At 37.9% G+C, this 23433-nt stretch overlaps 1 protein-coding gene across 1 annotated transcript in view; it reads right to left on the bottom strand.

The window, feature by feature from the left end:
* prdm5 (PR domain containing 5) overlaps positions 1–11668 on the bottom strand; it is a 45001-nt gene extending 33333 nt beyond the window's left edge. The window contains exons 1-8 of the mRNA XM_054603378.1: positions 11429–11668; positions 8230–8313; positions 7611–7733; positions 5457–5625; positions 5146–5323; positions 4068–4160; positions 3806–3927; positions 1942–2021 (exon numbers count right to left, since the gene is read on the bottom strand). Of these exons, the coding sequence (XP_054459353.1) occupies positions 1942–2021; positions 3806–3927; positions 4068–4160; positions 5146–5323; positions 5457–5625; positions 7611–7733; positions 8230–8313; positions 11429–11527 (948 nt within the window). The 5' untranslated portion in view covers positions 11528–11668. The remainder of the gene's footprint in view (positions 1–1941; positions 2022–3805; positions 3928–4067; positions 4161–5145; positions 5324–5456; positions 5626–7610; positions 7734–8229; positions 8314–11428) is intronic.
* Positions 11669–23433: the final 11765 nt, after the last annotated feature.

Below are 23433 nucleotides of genomic sequence, written 5' to 3'. Positions count from 1 at the left end.
ATTAGACTGATGTCTTCTGACAGAAAAGCAATTAAAGTGATGAAAAGTTCCAATCCTCTCTCTGCTTCAGAGCAACGCTCCGATAATTGCACATTAAATTGCTCCCCTCCGTGCGGCTACAAGAGCGTATGCTAATGCCGAGCAGCTCCTCTCGTCACAGCCGCCACTGCAAACGCTTGTTCAGCTAAACAATGATGATAATGGCAGATTTAAGCTGCTTCAGAGCCAACGAGTCATTACGGGAAGTTTTGATTGCTCCTCATCGAGAAAAGTCTTCAATGGGAGCTGTAAGAATACAATATGTGACATATTTATTATAACAATGTGTTTAAGTAGGACTCCGGTATTCTGAGCAACTTTATTAAATGTGCTACTGGAATTAAAATAAGATGTAATGCCAATCTAAATGTGCAAATCACTTCTGGCATCATGAGCTACATAATGAAGAGGTCACATGGGAATATGACATAGGACTATTTTTAAAAAATGCCCCCCCGAGGTCTGAAGCTGGAGAACACTGACTCATAGACGGGTGAAGTGGGTTAAACGATGCGCTGCAGAACTAAGTCACATGTTCCACGTGACTTTACACAGTTTGGAGGAGGTTTGGTGATGAATAAGGGTGTGTTGGTTAATCTGGATGATAGATGATGATGAGAGAAAATTAAAGGTTCACGATCATAAGCAGGAATAATTAATGCGTTAAGGAATGACAACCAATAAGATGATTCGTTTAAGAAAACATCGTCGACCTGACCTTAACCAGAAAACGACAACATGTGATTAATCCACAACGGGAAAAAAACAGCTCTCTATAGATATACACGTTTATCTGAATCACAATAAAAACCAGCACATCTTGGACCTTTCTACACCAGATTTCATATATTTCTATCTATTCTTTTGCAAATTATATTAATTGCACGTAAATTTAATGCACGTTACTTTAAGGGTTCCTATACCTTCTTAAAAATCTGATTTAAGGACTTTTCAAAGATTTTCAAGGTCAAATTCCCTCAAATTAAAGGAGCAAACATGCCATAATTTAAGACAAATTAAACGCCAGACATTGGAGTTTCTAAAATACGATGTAACAAATAAATACATGGATAAAAATTTACTGAATTGTTATTTATGATTAAAATAATGTATCGTACACCAGCAACTCTGTGTAAAAAAGTGTAAACCTTTTTAATGCAGCAACAAATAAGTCAAAACTTAAACAGGAATTAAAATTTCCAGTATATCATGTTTATAGTTTATAAACATAGAATTTAACTGAACAGACCAACCCCATTATGAACGATACCTGATCCAGCCATATGGTTCAGTATCAGTTCATCCCCAGTTTAACTTTTATCATTAGATGTAGAAGAATTTAAATTTTGTATTCTTGTACAAAATCAAATTCACAAACTTTAAAGGCTTTCAAGGTAGCATGTATTAGCCTATTTTGTGCACAAAATAGTGTAACCTGGAGAGCTCTATCCACTAAAGATAGATGTCTAAATGACTAAATATGAAACTGGAGATATGCAGCAGCGACTTAAACATCTATTTGTATGAATACGTGTTAGAATAATATTTAAACAGATCTGTGATCCGTCAATAACGCCGAGGTTAAGACCTTATTGTCTGCCAACACAGACTCTTGGATTTCACAAGATGAGCTAGTGAAAGAGAAACCACCTCTCTGCTCTGTGTCACCCCGAATGTATTCGCAACAACTTGATCATAAAGAAAGCGTCATGTGGAGAGGGAGTAACCGGGGAAAGTGACCTCAGACGCTCGGGAAGCAGAGACGAGAGGTTAGAGAGTGATGGATTTCATCGTACAGCAAGAAAAGAGACGTCATTTTGAAAATGGATCGGAGTGAATCCTCTGAGCTCGGATGCAAAGTGTCTGGTTGCTGTCGTACTGGTCTTTAATGCAACGCCTCACCTTTCTGTGTTCCTGTAGGTTCAGAGAGGAGGAACATTTTCTGTTGCATATGGTGCATGTGAGTTTCCGACGAGAACTCCCTATAAAGGAAAGAAAGAGAACTGGATGAGAAATGACCTGCAGGACTGATGGAAAAAATAACAAAGTGGGCAATCATGACAACAATTTCAACACAATCATCACACAGCAACAGGAAGAAAAGGAGTGGTAGCACCAGGTCTATAATGCATCAGAAACTTACTTATAATGTTCTATAATCTGATTTTAGCGTTGTATAATTCAGCCTGTTCTCATAAATAAACTTATTAAATTACATAACAATCATTTAGCGTCCAATAGGATTGCTCTTCTTGCTTTATGCGTGTCATTTGAACACCATGCAGTGCAATTTAAACAAATTTATGTGAATCTATATGCAGAAGTGATGTACAAAATGTGGAGGGCTGATCAAACAAACACAGGACTTTAAACCAGTATAATGCTGTCTGAGATCGTATACCAGAGTGTTTTGTTTTTTTATTTAGGTTATGTTAGTTACGTGTTTTCCAGTTACGTTGTTTCCTAATGTATTTTAATAAATTTAGGTAATTATTTTAAGCCCAACCATGATGTTTTTCATAAACCTAAGTATGTGGTTTTGTGCCTAAAGTTAAGTGCGACTGTTTCCTGGTAACGAAGTGGCGTAAAGTATTACGCAAAAAAAAGTTGGAAATGTCGGTGGTATAATTATATTATAATATTCGTAATGCTTTATAACAATAATAGTAACACATTTTGAAGCATTTTATAAAGAATTATAAGTTCAGTATCATAATACTTTATCATATATGGTCACTCAATGAAATGTTTTTGTTGCAAGTATCATAGTGCATTATATTCCCATGGTTGTAATACATTATATTTTTATAATGCATTATAAGTAAAGTAACAGTTAATTGTACAACATTTTGTTCTTGCATAAAATTAATAATATTCTTTTCACTTTAAAGCAAACACAACCCCTAAGTTAACAGTAAATATATTTTATTATAATAAAAGATCATGTGTGAATTATAATACAATATGATCATTGAAACAAAATAATTATGAGGTGTCATACTTGACCTTTAAATCATTTGAATTGCTTTATAATAATTCATTATTATGGATTTTTACGAGTTCTCATAACTATAATTTCAAAGTGCTGAAAGCAGATTATAAAATATAATAAATCATTAAACTCATAAAAGAGTTACCAAAAGTTTTTATTGGACACTCAACTCCTCTCATCATCCCACCATTTTGGTCCACTTATCTCAAAACTGAATCGCATGACCCACATCTGAGGAGTCTGATCCACTTCCTCCCTCGCCCACACACACACACACACACACACACACACACACACACACACACACACACACACACACACACACACACACACACACACACACACACACACACACACACACACTCACACACTCACACACTCACACACCCTCGTCCTGACCACATTGGTAGAACATAAAGGGCCGGATCATGAGCCTCTGAGATGAACAAGTCTCACTCTCGGGGTTGATTCTTGATTCTGGTGTGAGGCGTCGCTGCCCTACATCCCATAATAAATAGCTGTGAAAGTCCAATTATCTGAAGGAGTGAGCCGCCCCAGAACACGCAGGTCAGCAATTATGTAGCGCAAGTAATTAGAGATGCGTCTCGACATGGCGGAGATTCTAACTGATCCAGGTCAAGCACTGTGACTGCAGTTCCTTGAGTGCCGAGGCTGCTGATGGACGATTAACTTCATCACATGACGTTTGAGAAAAAGAGAAATAGAAAAGGGAGAATGCATGCGAGACAATCCCACACAGAGAGAGAGACGAACCTGTGTGAACGTTTCCTTTGTGCTTCTTCAGAGCGTCCTTGCTCTTGAATCTTTTTCCACAGCTCTCCGCTTTACAGATGAACCGGGCGTCTCCTCTACAGGCCTCCTTGTGCTGTTCATAGCTGCACACAAGCAGGACGCAGAAGAAGAAGAAGAAGAAGAAGAAGAAGAAGAAGAAGAAGAAGAAGAAGAAGAAGAAGCGTCATATAACATGTGCGTCAAAGGAAATAAATTGATAGTGTACATTGTTTTTGTTAGTTACCTGGATATTGAGCTGAAGGTGCTGTGGCAGAGGGAGCACTGGTGAGCTTTGGAGTCTCCTGATGGGTCCAGTGATTCAGAACAATGCAAAACACTGGAGGAGGATTCAAAATAAAAACATATGAGGCACATTAAAGGAAATTAAATTAATAAAGTAGGATAATTATCAGGTTTTACCCAAAAAATGTACCGACTAATGTTGAGGAAGTATTCATTCATCTTAATTCATTATAAATTAAATTAGCTAATTAAATCGAATTAAAAGGAACAGTTCAAATTGGGGGAAATAAATGTATTCTTGCGGAGAGTTAAATATAAAGCTACAGCCAGGAGACGGTTAGCCTAGCTTAGCATAATGACTGGAAACAGGTGGTAGGAGCTAGCTTTAATCTGTACAAAAGGTTATTTTAGTTTAGCATTAAGACTGCTAACAGGGGGAAACAGCTAGCTTTAATCTGTAAACAAAAAGGTTATCTTAGCTTAGCATGAAGATCGGAAACAGGAGGTAGTGTAAAAACTACAATTTGTAGGTTTTTGTAGGCGTTTTGTTTTTTACGAGCTGGGCTGTTTCTTGGTATAATGGTGACCACAAAAGTGCAGGGAGAATTAAACAAACAATATATAACATGGTAAAGCTAGGTTTCATAATCTTCTTAAAATATATATATTTTTTGTTATATTTGTGGATTTTTTTTAATCTTTCTCAAGATAACCAACCCTAGCTTTAATCAGTGAGCTGTAGATGTGCTTGTATATTCATTTTGTTACCATCTGACAGAGCCAGGCTAGCAGTTCCCCCCTGTTTCCAGTCTTTGTGCTAAGCTAAGATAACCAGCTGCTGGCTCCAGCTCCACATTGAACGGACAGACATGAGAGACGTTCTCATAAAAATGCTGTGGAACCAGCATAAAACTCACTCTAAATGAATTAAATTTAAGAAATGAAAACCTTTAAATAACCTAAATCGCTGCCGAACTGGCTTAATACTTTTTAAGATTTCTGCAGATTACCTGTTAGCACATTTCAACGTAAAGTAAAACTACATGAGAACCGGTTTAGTGACGGAACGGAGAACCCACTGGCGCTGCAGAGCCTGTTTGACGGGGAACTTCTTGCCACAGTTCTTGCATTTGAACTCCTTCTCCTCCGTGCTGGGCCTCTGGTGCAGACTCTGGAGGTGGGCGGCCAGGATCTCCTCACTGGGGAAGCTGCTCTCACACAGCAAGCAGGGGTGGTCCTCCTTCTTTATGACCAGTTCTGTAGGGATGTGGAGGAACCACACACACACACACACACAATAACACACACACACACACACACACAGTGAGTCTGTATTTCTTTGAAATGCAGAAGATGAATTAATTATCTAGTTTACATAATTCCACTGTACCCATTTCAACAAGGTGCTTAGCGTCTTTACTGTTTTCGTCGTCATCCCTGATGACCTCCTCCTCTTCCTCCTCCTCCTCTTCCTCCATGTCACTGTCCAGGTAGCCAATCAGGAGCTCTGTGTCCGTCTCGATGTCGTCCACGGCCAGATAAAAGATGTTCTCTCCATCCTAAGAGATGAAAATGTGGTTCAGGGATTGACAGTGAGTCAATTTGAGAAATTGAGATCACAGATCGGATCATCAAAAAGGAAAAAGGGATCAAATAGAACTATTAGATCCCTGATCACGGTTTTTGTCTGTCGATACTAATTGACAATCATTGATGATCCATATTGGCAGATACAGATCCCTTTGCTGTTTGATTATAGCAGCTGGTCTACAAGGATCCAGATCCTTTTTTTTTGCCACTGTCCCAAAAATCACTCTGAAGTCAGTAACCCACCAAAAATGATGAACGTTATCCTTTTGCTTTGTTATAGTAATGTATGTTTTCTTTCTTTATAAAAACACAGAATTCAAATGATAAGGAAATAAAATGTTGTATTTTTATGGATTAAAACAAATCTAGTCATTATTAGTTTTAATGATGTATTATAATCTTAGAGCTAGTGTTACACAGCTCATAATTCATCTCTAATATCAACTTTATATTAATGTGAAAACATCTCCTTCAAACTACGGCTCACAAACCTCCGTTTGTGAGCCGTTAGCGGTGCTGCTAACGTTACTAGCTCTCCTGTTGGTTTAAACACAGATTGGTTGTTTACAATGTAACATTATCAGAGATCAGAGACTAGAAAAGCATAAATGAAGTCCTGATCTCATATTTTACAGAATATAGTCAGATTACGATCGTCAGTAAAACTTTATTTCACACTGTGATGGTTAACCTTTAACTGTGGAATTACTGTGGAATGCACCTGAAAATTGTGAGGAGAACACAGCTGACAGGAAAATAGCGCTACAAGCGTTCATGGAGATGCACGCTGAAGAGCTGGAGGTTGAACTCGTTAAACCCAGACGACGGTCTGTTAAGCCTGACTGAGGCCGCAGGTCAAAAGCTAAAAACGCTTAAAAATGTTGCCATTAACTTCCTCGTCCTTAAAGGTCACGCTAATAAAATCAAATAGTCATTTTGTTTTAACTGTGGGATTCTACATATACATAAATAACGATTAAGAAGAGGAAAGCTGCACAATAAATGTCACTGTTGATGGAACGCAGAGCCTCAACACACATGATGACCTTTAAACAACCAATCACTTTAGGCACCGCAGTATTAATGGCAGGAACTTGGACCTTAGACCTGAAATGTTCATCTCCTCTTCATCCCCCTCAACAACAATCGGATTTATCTTTTGCACAAGAGAGCAGGAGGTGACATTTTCCAGATCCAGTCAGATGTTAATGTTCACTCCCTCGACACTGATCATCGTACTGTGACTGATTCAGATTTTATCTCATCTGTGAAGCTAAACTGTGACGTATTACAGAATGAAAACACAACAAAACGCTTCCATTTTTGACCTGTGCTACTGAAAGAAACTTTTCAAATCTTGCTATGAAGTTCTATAGGTCTCAAATACACATTATAGTTGTTTATTTTACTACTTTGTGTATTTGCGTCTGTATATTTCTCCTAAATTCACCAAAAGTTACCATTAGATAATGCCTCATTTGCATATTTAAACATAACATTTCTGAAAACTTATAATACAAAAAAACAATCATCTTAGTGTCAGTAATCAACTGGTGAAGTGAAACCTTTGACTCTAATATGTCAACAACATGAAACAAGAATTTTGAACCTGGCTTTATCCAATGTTCATGTTTATGTTCTGGAAATGTATGAAAATGTGCACATATTTAATAAGATACTGCCTAATTTGCATATTTAAGCATCAAAATTCTGAAAACTTGTAATACAAAAAGTAATTACCTTAATGTAAGCACTCATTTGGAAAGGTTTCATGGTGATATCTATAAGTTACCCTGTTCGACTGAAGAAAATGTAGCTAAATTCAAATATTTTCTACTAAAATATGTCTTTTAGAGGTCTCTTTACATCCACATTTAAAAGACGCCCGTCCTGACTGATGTGCATCGTCTGCAGAAGCTCTTTATGATTCATGGTCCACTGCGAGATAATCTACCTGTATGGCTGCCAGGTTCTTCTGCTCCTGTGAAGGCGCCTGGTGGACGAACCGCAGCCAGTTGGCGTAGCGCGGATTACTAGCATCCAGAATATACAGAACATCTCCTTTACTGCCACGGACCTGGAGGAGAAAAAGAAACAATAACAACTGAGTCTTCTTCTTCTTCTTCTTCTCTTGTCGGTTCGTCTTCAAAGAGTGCTGGTTTTACATACGAACACCTCCCAATGTGGCAGCTACAGATAAATACATCACAGCGTTGTATTTTCAGTGGTTTCCATCAATGGCTTCTCCCACAACACGAGATGAGAGTCCCTTTAAGTCAGCCGTGTGGTTAATTGATCTGCAGTTTAATTAAATGTTCTCTTTATTGCAGAAAGCAGATGTATCTTTCTCTCACAGCTGTCCTATGATAAAGGTAATGTGTGTTTTTTGGTGCCTGAATGCAACACGAGTATTTAATGTATTTAATACGGCTTTCACAGGTGTGTTGGAAGTGTTTAACTACAAACAACATAAAGTCTCCTACGAGGGACTAATTCCACATTTGGTTTCAAAGGTTAACCCTTTAAATGTGTAGAAATGTAACATAAACGTGTGTGTGTTTGTCTGTATTTACCTCCCACATGAGCCGGGTGTCCGAGCTTTCCTCCAGCTCACCTGGAAGCTTCTTCTCACCTGCGAACGGCCCGAACTTTTCTCCCTTTAAGACAAACAGAGGGATCATTAGTCAAACATGATGTGAAAACAAACATACATCCGAGATTAATTATATTAAAACATCATTCAACTCCACAATATTTAGATTATTAACACAAAATATAAATGACAAACACATCATGAAGTATAATTATGGGTTATGAGAAGACTTGACTGCAACACTAAAGTGATGAACACATTAATGCATCAATAATTCCAATCAGATAATATCAAATTCTAAAATCAAATTGGCTATTCTGCATTCTGACTACTTTTACTTGTAGTATATTTTGATTCTAATACTTTAGTAGTTTTATTTGAGTAAAGTTTTGGTTGCAGGACTTCATACAAGAGTATTTCTAAACTGTTGTATTACTGCACTGTGAATCATTTCCAGAGTTTCACGAGATTTAACTGTAATATTTCACAATAAATTACACTATTATCACTTTACAGGCTTTAACTGTGATATTTTCACAGTATTGTAATGATATTTTTGTGAAATCAATGTAGGGGGGAGCTAGTACAGTTTGTGTTTGAGCTTTGTAAAACTTTGTGGGATTACTATACTGTAGTTCTACAATTCTTTACTGTAAAATCACAGTTCAATGTAGTAATACTACAGCAAAATACTACTACATCACAGTGATTTGTCGGCAAACTGCCTGTGAAGTAACAGCTGTCACTTTACTACAATTTACAGTAAGAAAAACACAGTTCAACGCAGTAATATGACAGCAACATACTACTACATCAGTGATTTGTCTCAGTAACTGTGAAGTCACAGCTGTCATTTTACTACAACTTACTGTAAACTTACAGTCAAATGTTTTTTCAGTGTACTTTTACTAACATATTGAGTACATGTGAGTACACCACTACTCCACTACTGTACAGTACCAGTCAAAAGTTTGGACACACCTTCTCATTCAATGGTTTTTCTTTATTTTTATTCTTTTCTACATTGTAGATTAATATTGAAGACATCCAAACTATGAAGGAACACATATGGAATTATGTGGTAAACAAACAAATGCTCAACAAACCAGAATATGTTTTATATTTTACATTCTTCAAAGTAGTTGAATGAGAAGGTGTGAACAAACTTTTGACTGGTACTGTATATACTGTACAACAGTACGCCATGTTATTGTCTTTCAATCTAGCTCGCACATGCTAAACAATATTTTTTTGTTAGTGATATTAATTTGGGGACAATGACATTGACGGATAGCTAGCTAGTCCTGTTGTTAAACAGAATGTCTACTTTGAAGAATGTAAAATATAAAACATATTCTGGTTTGTTGATCATTTGTTTGTTTACCACATAATTCCATATGTGTTCCTTCATAGTTCTGATGTCTTCAATATTAATCTACAATGTAGAAAAAATAAAAATAAAAATAAAAAAACCATTGAATGAGAAGGTGTGTCCAAACTTTTGACTGGTACTGTATATATATATATATAATATAATATAAATAATATAATATATAATAAAACATATATAATAGTAAAACATATATAATAAAATAATAAATAATATAATATATATATAAACAGTACTAATATACAGTACCAGTCAAAAGTTTGGACACACCTTCTCATTCAACTACTTTGAAGAATGTAAAATATAAAACATATTCTGGTTTGTTGAGCATTTGTTTGTTTACCACATAATTCCATATGTTTCCATAGTTTGGATGTTTAAAAATAAAAATAAAGAAAAACCATTGAATGAGAAGGTGTGTCCAAACTTTTGACTGGTACTGTACAGTAGTGGAGTAGTGGTGTACTCACATGTCTCCCTCTATGGTGGAAGAAGTACTCAATATGTTAGTAAAAGTACACTGAAAAAACATTTGACTGTAAGTTTACAGTAAGTTGTAGTAAAATACTGTACAGTACTAGTCAAAAGTTTGGACACACCTTCTCATTCAATTCAATTCAATTTATATGTGGTAAACAAACAAAAGCTCAACAAACCAGAATATGTTTCATATTTTACATTCTTCAAACCATTGAATGAGAAGGCGTGTCCAAACTTCTGCCTGGTTCTGTACTTTTATACTCTTCACCTCCCTGAAGAGTGAGACATCCAGGGAGAGGAGGGCGTGGTCAAACCATGTCTCTCATGTTGCATTCATGTTCATCCTCAACCTGCATGTTTCCACATCCACATCCACAAACACAACAACAACAACAACAACACGTCACTGCTGATCCAGGACCAGCCATGCATCCTCCTGACACGTCCCCCACATGTCTGACAGCAGCAGGGAGGGAAAAGTCTGCAGCTTTGTGAAAAGAGGTTGAAATAAGAAAGCTTGGGATGCAACATTAGTCTGTGGGCTACATTGTTGCGTCGTGCAGCTGCATGTCTCTCTCTCTGGATACATTGTTGCATGTCTCTCTCTCTCTGGATACATTGTTGCATGTCTCTCTCTCTGGATACATTGTTGCATGTCTCTCTCTCTCTGGATACATTGTTGCATGTGGATACATTGTTGCTCTCTCTCTGGATACATTGTTTCTCTCTGGATACATTGTTGCATGTCTCTCTCTCTGGATACATTGTTGCATGTCTCTCTCTCTCTGGATACATTGTTGCATGTCTCTCTCTCTGGATACATTGTTGCATGTCTCTCTCTCTGGATACATTGTTGATACATTGTTGCTCTCTCTCTGGATACATTGTTGCATGTCTCTCTCTCTCTGGATACATTGTTGCATGTCTCTCTCTCTGGATACATTGTTGCATGTCTCTCTCTCTGGATACATTGTTGCATGTCTCTCTCTCTGGATACATTGTTGCATGTCTCCTCTGGATACATTGTTGCATGTTGCATGTCTCTCTCTCTGGATACATTGTTGCATGTCTCTCTCTCTGGATACATTGTTGCATGTCTCTCTCTCTGGATACATTGTTGCATGTCTCTCTCTCTGGATACATTGTTGCGTCGTGGAGGAAGCCTACGTGGCACATCACGTCACAGCAGCCCGGGGTCCAGGCTCTCTTCTCGGACACTTTGAGCAGAAACAACCTATCTACAAGCCATGAGAAGAGCTCAGGACAAAGACACAAGAGTTACACAGCAGCCCAGGCACAAAACACAAACCTTTTTCACGCGTCTCGCCGTGTACAGACCGATCCCATACTGGACCTTTGAGGCTTGCAGGGAGAATCTGTCTGGCACGTACATACCCAGCATTGTCATCACATTTAGAAATGTCTCTCCTAATGACAGCCTGGTCGTGTCAGAGCCAGGGAGTGAGCATAAAACTAAAAAAAGCAGATAATAAGTTTGGTTTTTCCTCGGGAAGCGGCTCCAGGTTGAACTTCTGTTGCTTCTGCTGCAGGAAAGAAAAGCGGCGCTCTGATTGGTCCAAAGTTTGTAACCAGAAGCTACCTTTACTGTCGTCTCATCCGGGTCTGTTTCCCTGTAGATACAGAGCTGCAGCAACACCACACACCATGCATCTCAGCTGCTTTGTAACTGACAAAAAGTGCCTTATGTGTGAGCACATAAAGAATAAAATAAAATATGCATACATTTAAACTTGTCAGAATCAGAAAGGGTTTATTGCCAAGTATAGTTGCACATAGAAGGAATCTGGCTTCCTGATTGATGCATGACAATAAACACATGATTTAAAATAAAACCAAAAGATCAATTCTACAAAATAAGATCCAATAATGAATAAAAGTCCTCCTCATAAAGGCACTTTTTGTCAGTTAAAAAAGTTACAAAGGCGATACAAATAAAAGCATACCATGTAAAAAAGTCACTGTAGATACAGTACTGTAGTAAACCACACACCATGCATCTTAGCTTCAACCTAAGGAGAAAACAAAACAAATGACAAAATAAATAATTATAATAATGTAAAATTAGGGACAATGGCATATCAGGTTATCAATAATATACAGGTTTACAAAGGCGATACAAATAAAAGCATACCATGTAAACAAAATATATAATTAGCTGCTTTATGACTACTTAAATAAATAAATAGAACTCAGTTGCTTTATAACTGACAAAAAGTGCCTTTATGAGGAGGACTTTTATTATTTATTGGATCTTATTTTGTAGAATTGATCTTCTGGTTTTATTTTAAATCATGTGTTTATTGTCATGCATCAATCAGGAAGCCAGATTCCTTCTATGTGCAACTATACTTGGCAATAAACCCTTTCTATATATGCATATTTTATTTCATTCTTTATGTGCACACTCATAAGGCTGCATGAAATCAGGTATTGTACTGGAACAAATAAGAAATGTGTCAGGAGAAATAAAGACTTTTTATACAACGGACCTGACTTCAACCTAAGGAGAAAACAAAACAAATGACAAAATAAATAATGATAATAATGTAAAATATAGTAACAAAATAGCTTATTTAAATGTATACACATAAGGACAATGGCATATCAGGTTATCAATACATGTTTGTGAATACAGGTTTACAAAGGCGATACAAATAAAAGCATACCATGTAAACAAGTCACTGTAGATACAGTACTGTAGTAAAACCACACACCATGCATCTTAGCTGCTTTATGACTGACAGAAAGTGCCTTTATGAGGAGGACTTTTATTCATTATTGGATCTTATTTTGTAGAATTGATCTTTTGGTTTTATTTTAAATCATGTGTTTATTGTCATGCATCAATCAGCAAGCCAGATTCCTTCTATGTGCAACTATACTTGGCAATAAACCCTTTCTGATTCTGACAAGTTTAAATATATGCATATTTTATTTCATTCTTTATGTGCTCACACATAAGGCTGCATGAAATCAGGTACTGTAATGGAACAAATAAGAAATGTGTCAGGAGAAATAAAGACGCCTTATACAACGGACCTGACTTCAACTTAAGGAGAAAACAAAACAAATGACAAAATAAATAATGATAATAATGTAAAATATAGTAACAAAATAGCTTATTTGAATGTATACACATAAGGACAATCTACAAAATAAGATCCAATAATGTTATCATAAACATTTTGTCAGTTAATACAGGTTTACAAAGGCGATACAAATAAAAGCATACCATGTAAACAAGTCACTGTAGATACAGTACTGTAGTAACACCACACACCATGCATCTTAGTTGCTTCATAACTGACAAAAAGTGCCTTTATGAGGAGGACTTTTATTCATTATTGGATCTTATTGTGTAGAATTGATCTTTTGGTTTTATTTTTTATCATGTGTTTATTGTCATGCATCAATCACCAAGATAAATTCCTTGTATTTGCAAACATACATGGCAATTAAACTCTTTTTAATTCTGGGTTCTAGGTTAAAATGTATGTATTTTTAATGTTATTCTTTATGTGCACACTCATAAGGCTGCATGAAATCAGGTACTGTAATGGAACAAATAAGAAATGTGTCAGGAGAAATAAAGACGCCTTATACAACGGACCTGACTTCAACTTAAGGAGAAAACAAAACAAATGACAAAATAAATAATTATAATAATTTAAAATATATATACAAAATAGCTTATTTAAAAAGATACACATAAGGACAATGGCATATCAGGTTATTAATACAGGTTTACAAAGGGGATAAATGAATTGCCCTTTTGATACCAGCGTGTCATGACAGGTGGGGCCATGGTGGCTGGTATTGGTTAATATATAATAATCACTTCTTTCATATGGCTGGTAATAAATTAATAAAAAGGTCAGAAGTCCAAGAAGTAAGTTTAGTAACTGTAAAGTCATGACAATATACACGATGCATGTGTCAGTTAAACATAAAGGATTACTTCACATTAGTCCTATTTCTTTATCCATGAACTCCAAAAACTCCAAGAAGTAGAAGAAGCACTACTACTGTCTTGCTCAAGTGCTAGTTTAAATATGTAACTGAGTTCTATTTATTTATTTAAGCTACACTTTTACAAGTGTTCTAAACATGTTAAGTTTAAATATGCAAATTAGTCATTCTCTTGGACATTGGATAAAGCCAGGATCAAAACTCTTGTTTCATTTTGTTAACATATTAGAGTCAAAGGTTTTTACAGAGAGAATTTTGGATATCTCTTTGTATCACTCAGTATATCAGAAAATTCTGTCAACAGCCGTACAAAAAATATATTTTCTCCATGTTTTTATTACTATAAAGTTGTATAAATCAGGCTATGAATGATATCTGAACAAACCCCTCTGTGTTAACCTTCAGAATATAGAGAGGAATGAAGCTGTAAAGTTTGGTGTATGTAAGAGCTACTGAAGTGGAGATTTCTGGATCAGAGTCTGAGAAAAAACTCATTTAGAGAAAACGTCCTTTAAAGATATGTTTAGTTAAATTACATACATGTTGAAGACTCTACAGGTGAATAGGGTAAAAAAAATAACTAATAGATATCAACATGAAACTTCACCAGTTGATTACTGACATTAAGATGATTATTTTTTGTATTACAAGTTTTCTGAAATGTTATGTTTAATATGCAAATGAGGCATTATCTAATGGTAACTTTTGGTGAATTTAGGAGAAATCTACAGACGCAAATGCACAAAGTAGTAAAATAAATGTTTTTTTCCACTAGTGTGAAGGAAGACGTGTTATGGAAGAAAAACAGACTGAATTGAGCAGTGCATAAAAAACAATGTTTTTGTCTTTAGAGTCTTCCCTTAAAAGGGGAAACATGAAATTTAAAAATAAATGCACACAAAGTAAAGCCAGATGACTCCTTTTTTTTCTTCACCGACAAACCACTTCGATGCTCAGCAGTGGATGTGGTTTACTGAGAACTCACAACTTATGGATGATTGATCGTGTCAAAATACTGAAACTATCACACAGACCTCACATCATCTACATTACATTCAGTGTTTCCATCTCTGCTCAGCTTGATTTGTTGACTTTCTCCCTTCGCACAGAGATTAGCATCAGCGACTGTTTGTGTACGTTCTTTTTCTGAACACCTCTTCAGTGATCGTCTTCGCCCTTTAATCAGCAGCCTGTCTGGTTTTTTTTTGTATACTGTGTTTACAGCTCGTGTTTATGCCATTGACTTCCTGTTGTGCTGCGGCTCCACGCCAAACTGCTTCGTGATTGGTCCGAACGAGCGGCTGAATCATGATGTACATGTTTACTTCAGAGTCAATGAGCTGGTGCGTTCGAGTGTCTTTGTCAGACTTCGGCGTCTGCTGTTTTTTTTTTTTTTTTTTTTTTTTTTGAAAGGGTTTACGCTTCAAAATGGGGGTGATCCGTGTCCTTCAAGAGGGATTTCATTCCCCCCTAGATCTCTATTGTGTTTGAGCCGGTGTCATCGGTGGCCCCGGGGTCATGTTCCAGGTGTATCTTAGAGAGTTAAGCCACTGAGAGGCTCTTTGTGTGCGTCCGCCCCACCCATGTCCTCCTTGGTCCATTTCTGTACCCCCCCCACCCCACCACCCCCCCATGACCTCGCTGTCAGGGCCTTGGCCTGTCAGGGCAGGACGATTAAATGTCATGACCCCTTTTCTCCCTCTCGTGCCCTCTGAGGACCCTCCGTCCCATTAGCTTTCACTCAGCTTTCACTCCGATCTCAGGGTTATCCCCACCAGCTCTGATCTCCAACACCTGCACAAAAACACACACAGAAACACACACAGAAACACACACACAGAGAACCCTTCTGCTAATGCTGGGAGGGTTTTATAAGATGATAATCCTAACATTTTTTAAATCATGGAGAGTCTGTAATCTTCTGCAAAGATAATTTGGATTTGGGCGTCACATTTTTGATCCGAGACCAGTTTTAGCTAGTTATTAAAGAACTCTCTACTGTGATTGTAAGCTGAGAAAGTCTGTTTTTAACTGTGTGATACAAAGTATTATGTAGTTGGATATGGATTCAAATAAGAAAGCCATGCTAGCCATAGAGATAGAGCGCAATTAAGTCACATTGTAGAGGGGAAAACAATGAATCGCTCTCCATTGACTTTGTATTGTGTGAAGGTGCCTCTTTGTCAATTTGTCTGCTAGCAAACAGATGGTTAAAAGCTGCTGTGTGGTGGAATGCACTACCAGCAGGGTTAAGAACCCAGAACTAAGTTTTTATAAGCTGCAGAATTGAAAAACTGAGCCTTTAAGAAGACGAAAGTGAAGCATCAGCAGGAAGAATGAGAAAACTGTGGATCCTGACGCTCACAATGTCCTTTAATTTTAATACTTTAATTCCGTAAATTATGCAAAATCACTCTGACAGTATGCAACGTGTGGTAAAGTACAATGTAGATCAATCAGAAAGCTATGCAGTATTGTGTTATTATTATTATCATTATTATTAATTACAGTAGCTTGCTAACATATAGCTAACTTCAGCTTGCTAACTTGTACTAAGCTCCACCCTCTTGTGTCACTTCTGATTAAGAAAAAACAAGATGGCGATGGCCAAAATGACAAACTTTTGACATCAAAACGGCAGTCCAAAGAGCAATGAGTGACATCAAAGTGACTTCATCTTCTTCTTATATACAGTTTATGGTATTAAGGTATTACAGTTCATCCTCTGGGAACTTGAATGTCTGCACAAGAGATATTTCAGTCAAAACCCACAAATTTCAAGCTCATGTCGGCGCTAGATGGAAAGTCTGTGGGCATCACCAAAGTCACATGGATTCATCCTCTGGGGAACATGAATGTCTGTACAAAGTTCCATGCAAATCCATCCAATAGCCGAGATAATTCAGTCTGGACTAAAGGCCGACAGACGCACGTTGCCATTAATAAAGCCATGCCGCTAACTATTTTATGGTCTGTTCCCTTCATGAAACACACAAACACATATGGACAGCATCTCCTTCGGAATCCGGGCACATTTAAAAGAAGAAGGTCTTAAAATCACTAAAATCATCACCGGCTCTTTTATTGTAACGTCTGGATATTGAATGCATCGGGAGCTCATATCATGCAGGCTTTGTTCCCAAACGTCTGTCACCATGTCTGACTAATGCAGGCCTGTAGGAGTGAAAGAAGCTTTCCATGACCGGCCTTGTAAAGTGATGACAAAGACTACTCAAGGACAAAACCAGCAGCGGCAGACAACGATGCATTGTGGGCTTTAAAAAAAAAATCTCTCGTGATAAAGTTTTATTTTTTAAACTAAACAAAGAAATTTGGATCATAAATCCTGCAGGACGGAGACTTTGAACCTGAAAGCACCCCGTGGCTGGACTGCCAGTTGAGTCTCTGAGGGCCAAAAACTACAGAAACCACATTTAGGACATGGTACAGGAAAGGATTGCCTTGAAATAAATACTTTCAGTCCTTTTTTTTTTTTTTTTTTGAATAAATATTTTCACTGGAGGAAAACCTCAGTTTGGCAAACATACAAATGGTTCCATACAAGATTTTTCCAAATGGAAGTGTGCATTTTTCCTGAAATCTCTCAAACCTGATACTGTAGATTGAGAGGCCAGACCACCTTTTGTTTCATGTTTCACAAACCCCCGCAGTCTCTCACCACAGCTCCCTATTTCAAGGCTGATGGCTGAACAGCCAGCAAACCATTTCCTGACGCTCCGAGGTCACGGGATAAATGATGTTTTCATTTGACAACCCCAGGTCGCCACTAAAGGAGGGTCTTCAGAGGGAGGCTTTTTTTTAAAATTACAGTACAGATGAAGCGTGCGAAATTACAACCACTTAGAAGTGATTTGACAAGCACAAGAGAGCAGTGGGACCACCCCAACGCAGTGAGTACACAAATACACAAAAACAATACACCAACATAGTAACAGTCTGTGAAAAAGTCTAATGGAATCTATCAGTTTCCTGTACAGGGACACAAATTGTCAGTTTTATTTACGTGTTCTCAGCACAACTTTTTGTTTTTGATGACATTACGTTAAAAACGAAAGTTAAGGGCAACAAAATAGTTAGTTAGGTGAAGAAAAAACATCATGGTTGGGCTTAAAATAACTAAGAACAGTTAGGTTTAGGCAACTAAACCTCCAACAGTTTGGTTTAGGCAACAAAACCTCCAACAGTTTGGTTTAGGCAACAAAACCACAAACAGTTTGGTTTAGGCAACAAAACCACAAACAGTTTGGTTTAGGCAACAAAACCAACTATTAGTTTTTGGAAATCTGTCGTAAACATTTTGAAAAAACACTACCATAAAACCACAACCAAACATGTTTGGACTTAAAACAACTGAGTACAGTTAGGTTTAGGCAACAAAACAAACAGCTACTTTAGGAAAACTGTCACAAACTGTCATGTCCGTGACTACTATAAAACCACAACATAACATCGTTAGACTTGAAAAAAACTACGCACAGTTAGGTTTAGACAACAAAACCAACAGTTAGGTTTAGGCAACAAAACCAACAGTTAGGTTTAGACAACAAAACCAACAGTTAGGTTTAGACAACAAAACCAACAGTTAGGTTTAGACAATAAAACCAACAGTTAGGTTTAGACAACAAAACCAACAGTTAGGTTTATGCAACAAAACCAACGTCAGCACTTGACCTGACTGTTGCTTAGTATCGTGGACACATTTAATTTGTGTCTCCACTAAGAATAAGGCTCCAAATAGACTTTCCATTTGCAATATCTTTGGAGCTGAGCAACACTAAACCAATGTACATCAAATCAATAGATTGTATTTCGTGTCTATTTCACAAACTGCCATGATACCGGGCTGGATACAAATGTAAACAACCACAAACCGACATACAGAATCACATTGAAGTGCACCATAACTAAACCCTCATCCGGGGATCCAAATGCATCTCATGTGAACAGGATAGTTCATATCTGTGTATGATAATAAGCTGGATTAAATGATAATCATGTCATTATTTCTTTCACTACTTGTGTTATCCTGATGGCGATCGGCTGAGACGGTTAATGCCCGAGGGGCCACTGGTCCCTCTCCACCCTTCCTGGGAATGGGCTTGTGGTCTGGATGGGTTTGGAAGGCAGCCTTTTCTCTGCTAACTCGGAGCTATGTAGGGCTGGTTTGGAGCGGAGCCTCAACAATGATCTATCCCCGGAGCCGCTCAAGTGGAATCATTTTCATCTTCTACTTCGCAGCCGGGGCTCCCCTCTCTGCGTGAGATTTTGAAGCGTCATAATTTCATTACACACAGTTTACTTTGGAGATTTCTAAGACAGTGGCACCAGTGTGAGTCTGTATCCTTGAATTTAACTCTCCAGGGTAGCAACGACCCCGGTAGATGGCAATAGTCCTCTTATTTTTAGATGTTTCACAGCCCTCCCAGCGAGTCTGTCTGCTTGCTGTCTGTCTGTGTTTGGATTCAGCTCTTCCCTTTTCTCGATCTCTGTCCAAAAGTGTCACTCAGCTCTAAGTTGAGCAGCAAGTGCCTTCACGTAAAACACGAATCAGGCAGAAAAAAGCCAACTCCAAAATCCTCTAAAGGGACGGTGATGGTTTGAGCTCTGTTGCAGGTCTATGAGTTATCTGTAACTCGGAGAAAGTACCTCACTGAAACTGGCAGTGTGAGGGTTAATAACTCTTATTTGACATTTTGGGAAAGAACTTTATTTTCTTTCTTTCAAAGTAACCGAGCAGACTGATACGACTCTCCACATTGTCTGTGCGATAAATATGCTACCGCTGGCAGACGGTTAGCTTAGCTTACCACAAAGGGTGTGAACCATAGACGGAATGTAAGAAGTGGACGTAGTCATGGTGACGTCACCCATTGGTTTGTAGACTGACGTTACGGAACCTTGAGTTCAGTGATTTTGGCGTCGCTATCTTGGATTGCAGCTGTCGCCATGTTGGCTATTTCTGCAACCAATGAATGAAGTCACCATATTTGGAATGTGGAGAAGTGACGCCGTATACGTCTCTGGTAGAGACCTGTCAATCACAGTAAGCCCCGCCCTAAAGGATACCCTGCTTTATGGTCTATTTGACTCTAAATGGAGCACTTCAAACTTGTTTATACTTTCACTCACTAATGTCTTTTCAAAATAAAATTCACAAGGAGTAAGGTTTAGGCAACAAAACCCCTTAGCTGAGTTAACTCACGTGAGTCATGTGAGCCACTAACGACACTAAAGACTCTCGTAATGACGTGAAAAAGTCTCCACATTAACGTAAAATGCCCAATGCCGCATCCTCTTCACCGGGGCCAGGTTTATTACGTCAAAATATGGAAAAGTAGAACTTCAGGAGCAGCTTGTGTCATTTTTTAAAGTAGGTGTGTTTCTCCTTCTTTTCTTCTGGACATGCATCTCTACTCCAGCTTTACACACTGTTGGCTGGTTGGTTTGTGTTCAACGCACAGAGCTGCTGGTAAACAGGAAGGAGACGTAGAAACCTCTATAGAGACTCACATAGTGAATGAGCTGTATACACGAACAAAGAATGAGCCTAGAACTTGAACAATATTGCTATATCCCACGCCTTAATCGCAAAATGCTCCATTTGGAATAAGACCTAATACAGAATATCCAAACAGAATATATTTACATTAGTCATCTAAAATTCGGAATAATATCATATTCCGAATTATAGTGTATTTGGTCTGCATGTAAACGTAGTCAATGTGAACATTAACGGCAATCTGCTGAAAGAAAGACTTGTGTTTGTTTGACAAATCCATCTCCTTCGCACTTTACTCGACTTCAGTTTCTCTGAGTGTTTAATAATGACGTTGATGTGTTTATGTTGGAGTTAGAGGCATACAGACGCTGAGGAGCACTGACCAAATGTCAGTATTTGATACGTTTGGAGTGAGAGCTGGTTGGTTTCCCTGTTTCCAGTCTTAGTACCAAGATAAGCTGTAGGCTGTAGCTTCATATTTAGCATGCAGAAAAGAAATTGGTAGCAAACCATTACTTTAAAGATCTCTGACTCTGAGACCAGACAAATCTGCCTTTCCAACATACAAATATTTATGAAAATGTATAAAACTTGACACTATAAGTTAGTCACCCACATCGTTCCCCCGGCTTAGTTTAATCAAGAATTGTTTGGAGTTGTTTCGTGAGCTTGGCGGCTCACATCGGTGAGTCAAACTGACCAGAACCAGGAATCAGAGCGGCGTCTTCCGTGCGCCGCTGAGATTACTCCACCGCCGTCGTACATGTCTGTCTCCACTCTTTACCCTGCTCCATGTACACACATATATATACAAGACTCATGCATCAAAGCCCGGAGCTCATTACCACGCTGAGGCCCTGCAGATGGTTAGCTCTGGGATAGACGCTCCTCTGTATGTGCGTGTTTGCATGTTGTTGTTTTTTCCATGTGAGACTTCTTGACTTGACCAGAGAGCAGGAGATCCTTTAAAGACGCCGAGAGACTTCACACAGCAGATCTTATTCACACATGAGGGAGAGCATTGGAGCAGAGCCAGCCTTTATCGGTGGCGGTTTACGGGGGATATCCATGACACTCCTACACGGCTCTCTGGACGCTCCTCCACGTTACTCCGGGGCGGCGGCAGGTTAATGGAGGCCAGGTGGAGCCTCCCTGTGTTTCCTCAGATCCAGCGAGGCCTGATTGACATTGAATCTGGATCGCAGCTACCAGGAATCAGGAGCGGGAAGGAAAAGACGCTGATTCCAGAGCAACAGCTGCTTTCCTCTGGTCCAGAACAGAGAGAGCGTTTCCATTCACCTGAGACTGTTCCTTAATTGGAACATGTGGAAATGTGCGCTGATGTGCGTCTGGCTTTCCTCCTGGCTCATTCGTGGTTAAATGTGTCTAATTGTTAAATAGTATCGCAAGTCACCCGATGCTCCAACGTTCTTTTTTTTAAGTGCGTTCACTTAAATAAGTGCAGGTGAAGAGAAACGTTGCTGTAGAGATGGTGGCCTGTTTAGTATCACCTGTTTTTTTATTGTTTAGGAATGGTTTCCTTCCAAATGTCATCAAGTGCAAAAATGTTCTATTTTGATTAATGGGTTATTCCTTTTTGCCTTAAATCAAACTTTTAGAAGAGAAATATTCCTTTTTTTCTCTTACTAAGAAAAGTTGGATTGCGTTGCATGCTATCATAGCGTAGCATAAGTAAAGAACTATTACAAAGTCAGGAAACTGACTCAGTTATGAAATTACACAGCAATAAATTGTGCACGTGGACACCATTTGTCAATTGTTTTTGGTGTGTTGTCGCTCGGAGCGACTTATCTTCAGGATGACGTTACGTTAAAAAAACAAAGTTAAGTTTAGGCAGCAAACCACTTAGTTTGGTAACATCATAGTTGGGTTTCAAATAACTACGTACGGTTTGGTTTAGGAAACAAAAAACCCGTTCTCGTTGTTTGAAGTCCTGTACTTGTTGGACCCATGTGCGTCCCCTACTGCCCACCATCAGTGGAATTTATTGATATTTAATAATATGTCACTTAATCCGCGTGTCCGCCACAAAAAAGAACTTCTCATTGTCATTATTTTCGTCATGAGCAACAAAAGAAATTGGACCATTTTCTACTATTGCCATGAGACTGAATTTGTAGAATTGTTGAATTATTAAATTATTTATTCTCTAAAAAGTTGCTTGCTATATAAATCTGTGCAATATAAAAATTTGTGCAATACACTGTACAATACTACAATTATTCTGTCTGTATATAATATTTTAGCTATTTGGATTTTTTGGGATCTTTTTTTACTTATTTGATATTCTTTACTGTGTTAATACTTGTTTTGATCTTGTTTTTTTACTATGTCTCTAGTTTGCACTTTACTCTCTGCTGCTGTAATCCTGCAAATTTCCTCCGCTGCGGGACTAATACAGGATTATCTTATCTTATCTTATCTTAAGTTCCTAAGAGTCACTTTTACTAACATTAAAACGGAGATTTAAACCAAAAGATTGTTATTTTGACACATAGTTTCAACATCCTGTGTGACCACATTTAAAAATATTTTTATGAATAAAAAAGAAACAATCCTTCATGTGAAACAGATGATCTGTTCGGCCTGGACTTAGACAAACTTTCAACTTACATTTCTGCTCTCACTTTATTTTGCAAGAAGCAGTTCTACATTTTTTTTTGTTAGAAAATTCCTCAAAATAAAACATGAATAGTTTTCCAGCAACAAAGAAACTCACTCTTGAGCAGATGCACTGATTTATTATCGCACATCTATGAGAATGTACGTCAATGGGACACTGA

Source organism: Anoplopoma fimbria, chromosome 8 (genome assembly GCF_027596085.1).
Source record: "Anoplopoma fimbria isolate UVic2021 breed Golden Eagle Sablefish chromosome 8, Afim_UVic_2022, whole genome shotgun sequence".
Classification (NCBI taxonomy): Eukaryota; Metazoa; Chordata; class Actinopteri; order Perciformes; family Anoplopomatidae; genus Anoplopoma; species Anoplopoma fimbria.
The sequence above is the reverse complement of the archived record's forward strand: the minus strand, read 5'-3'. Positions and strand labels throughout refer to the sequence as shown.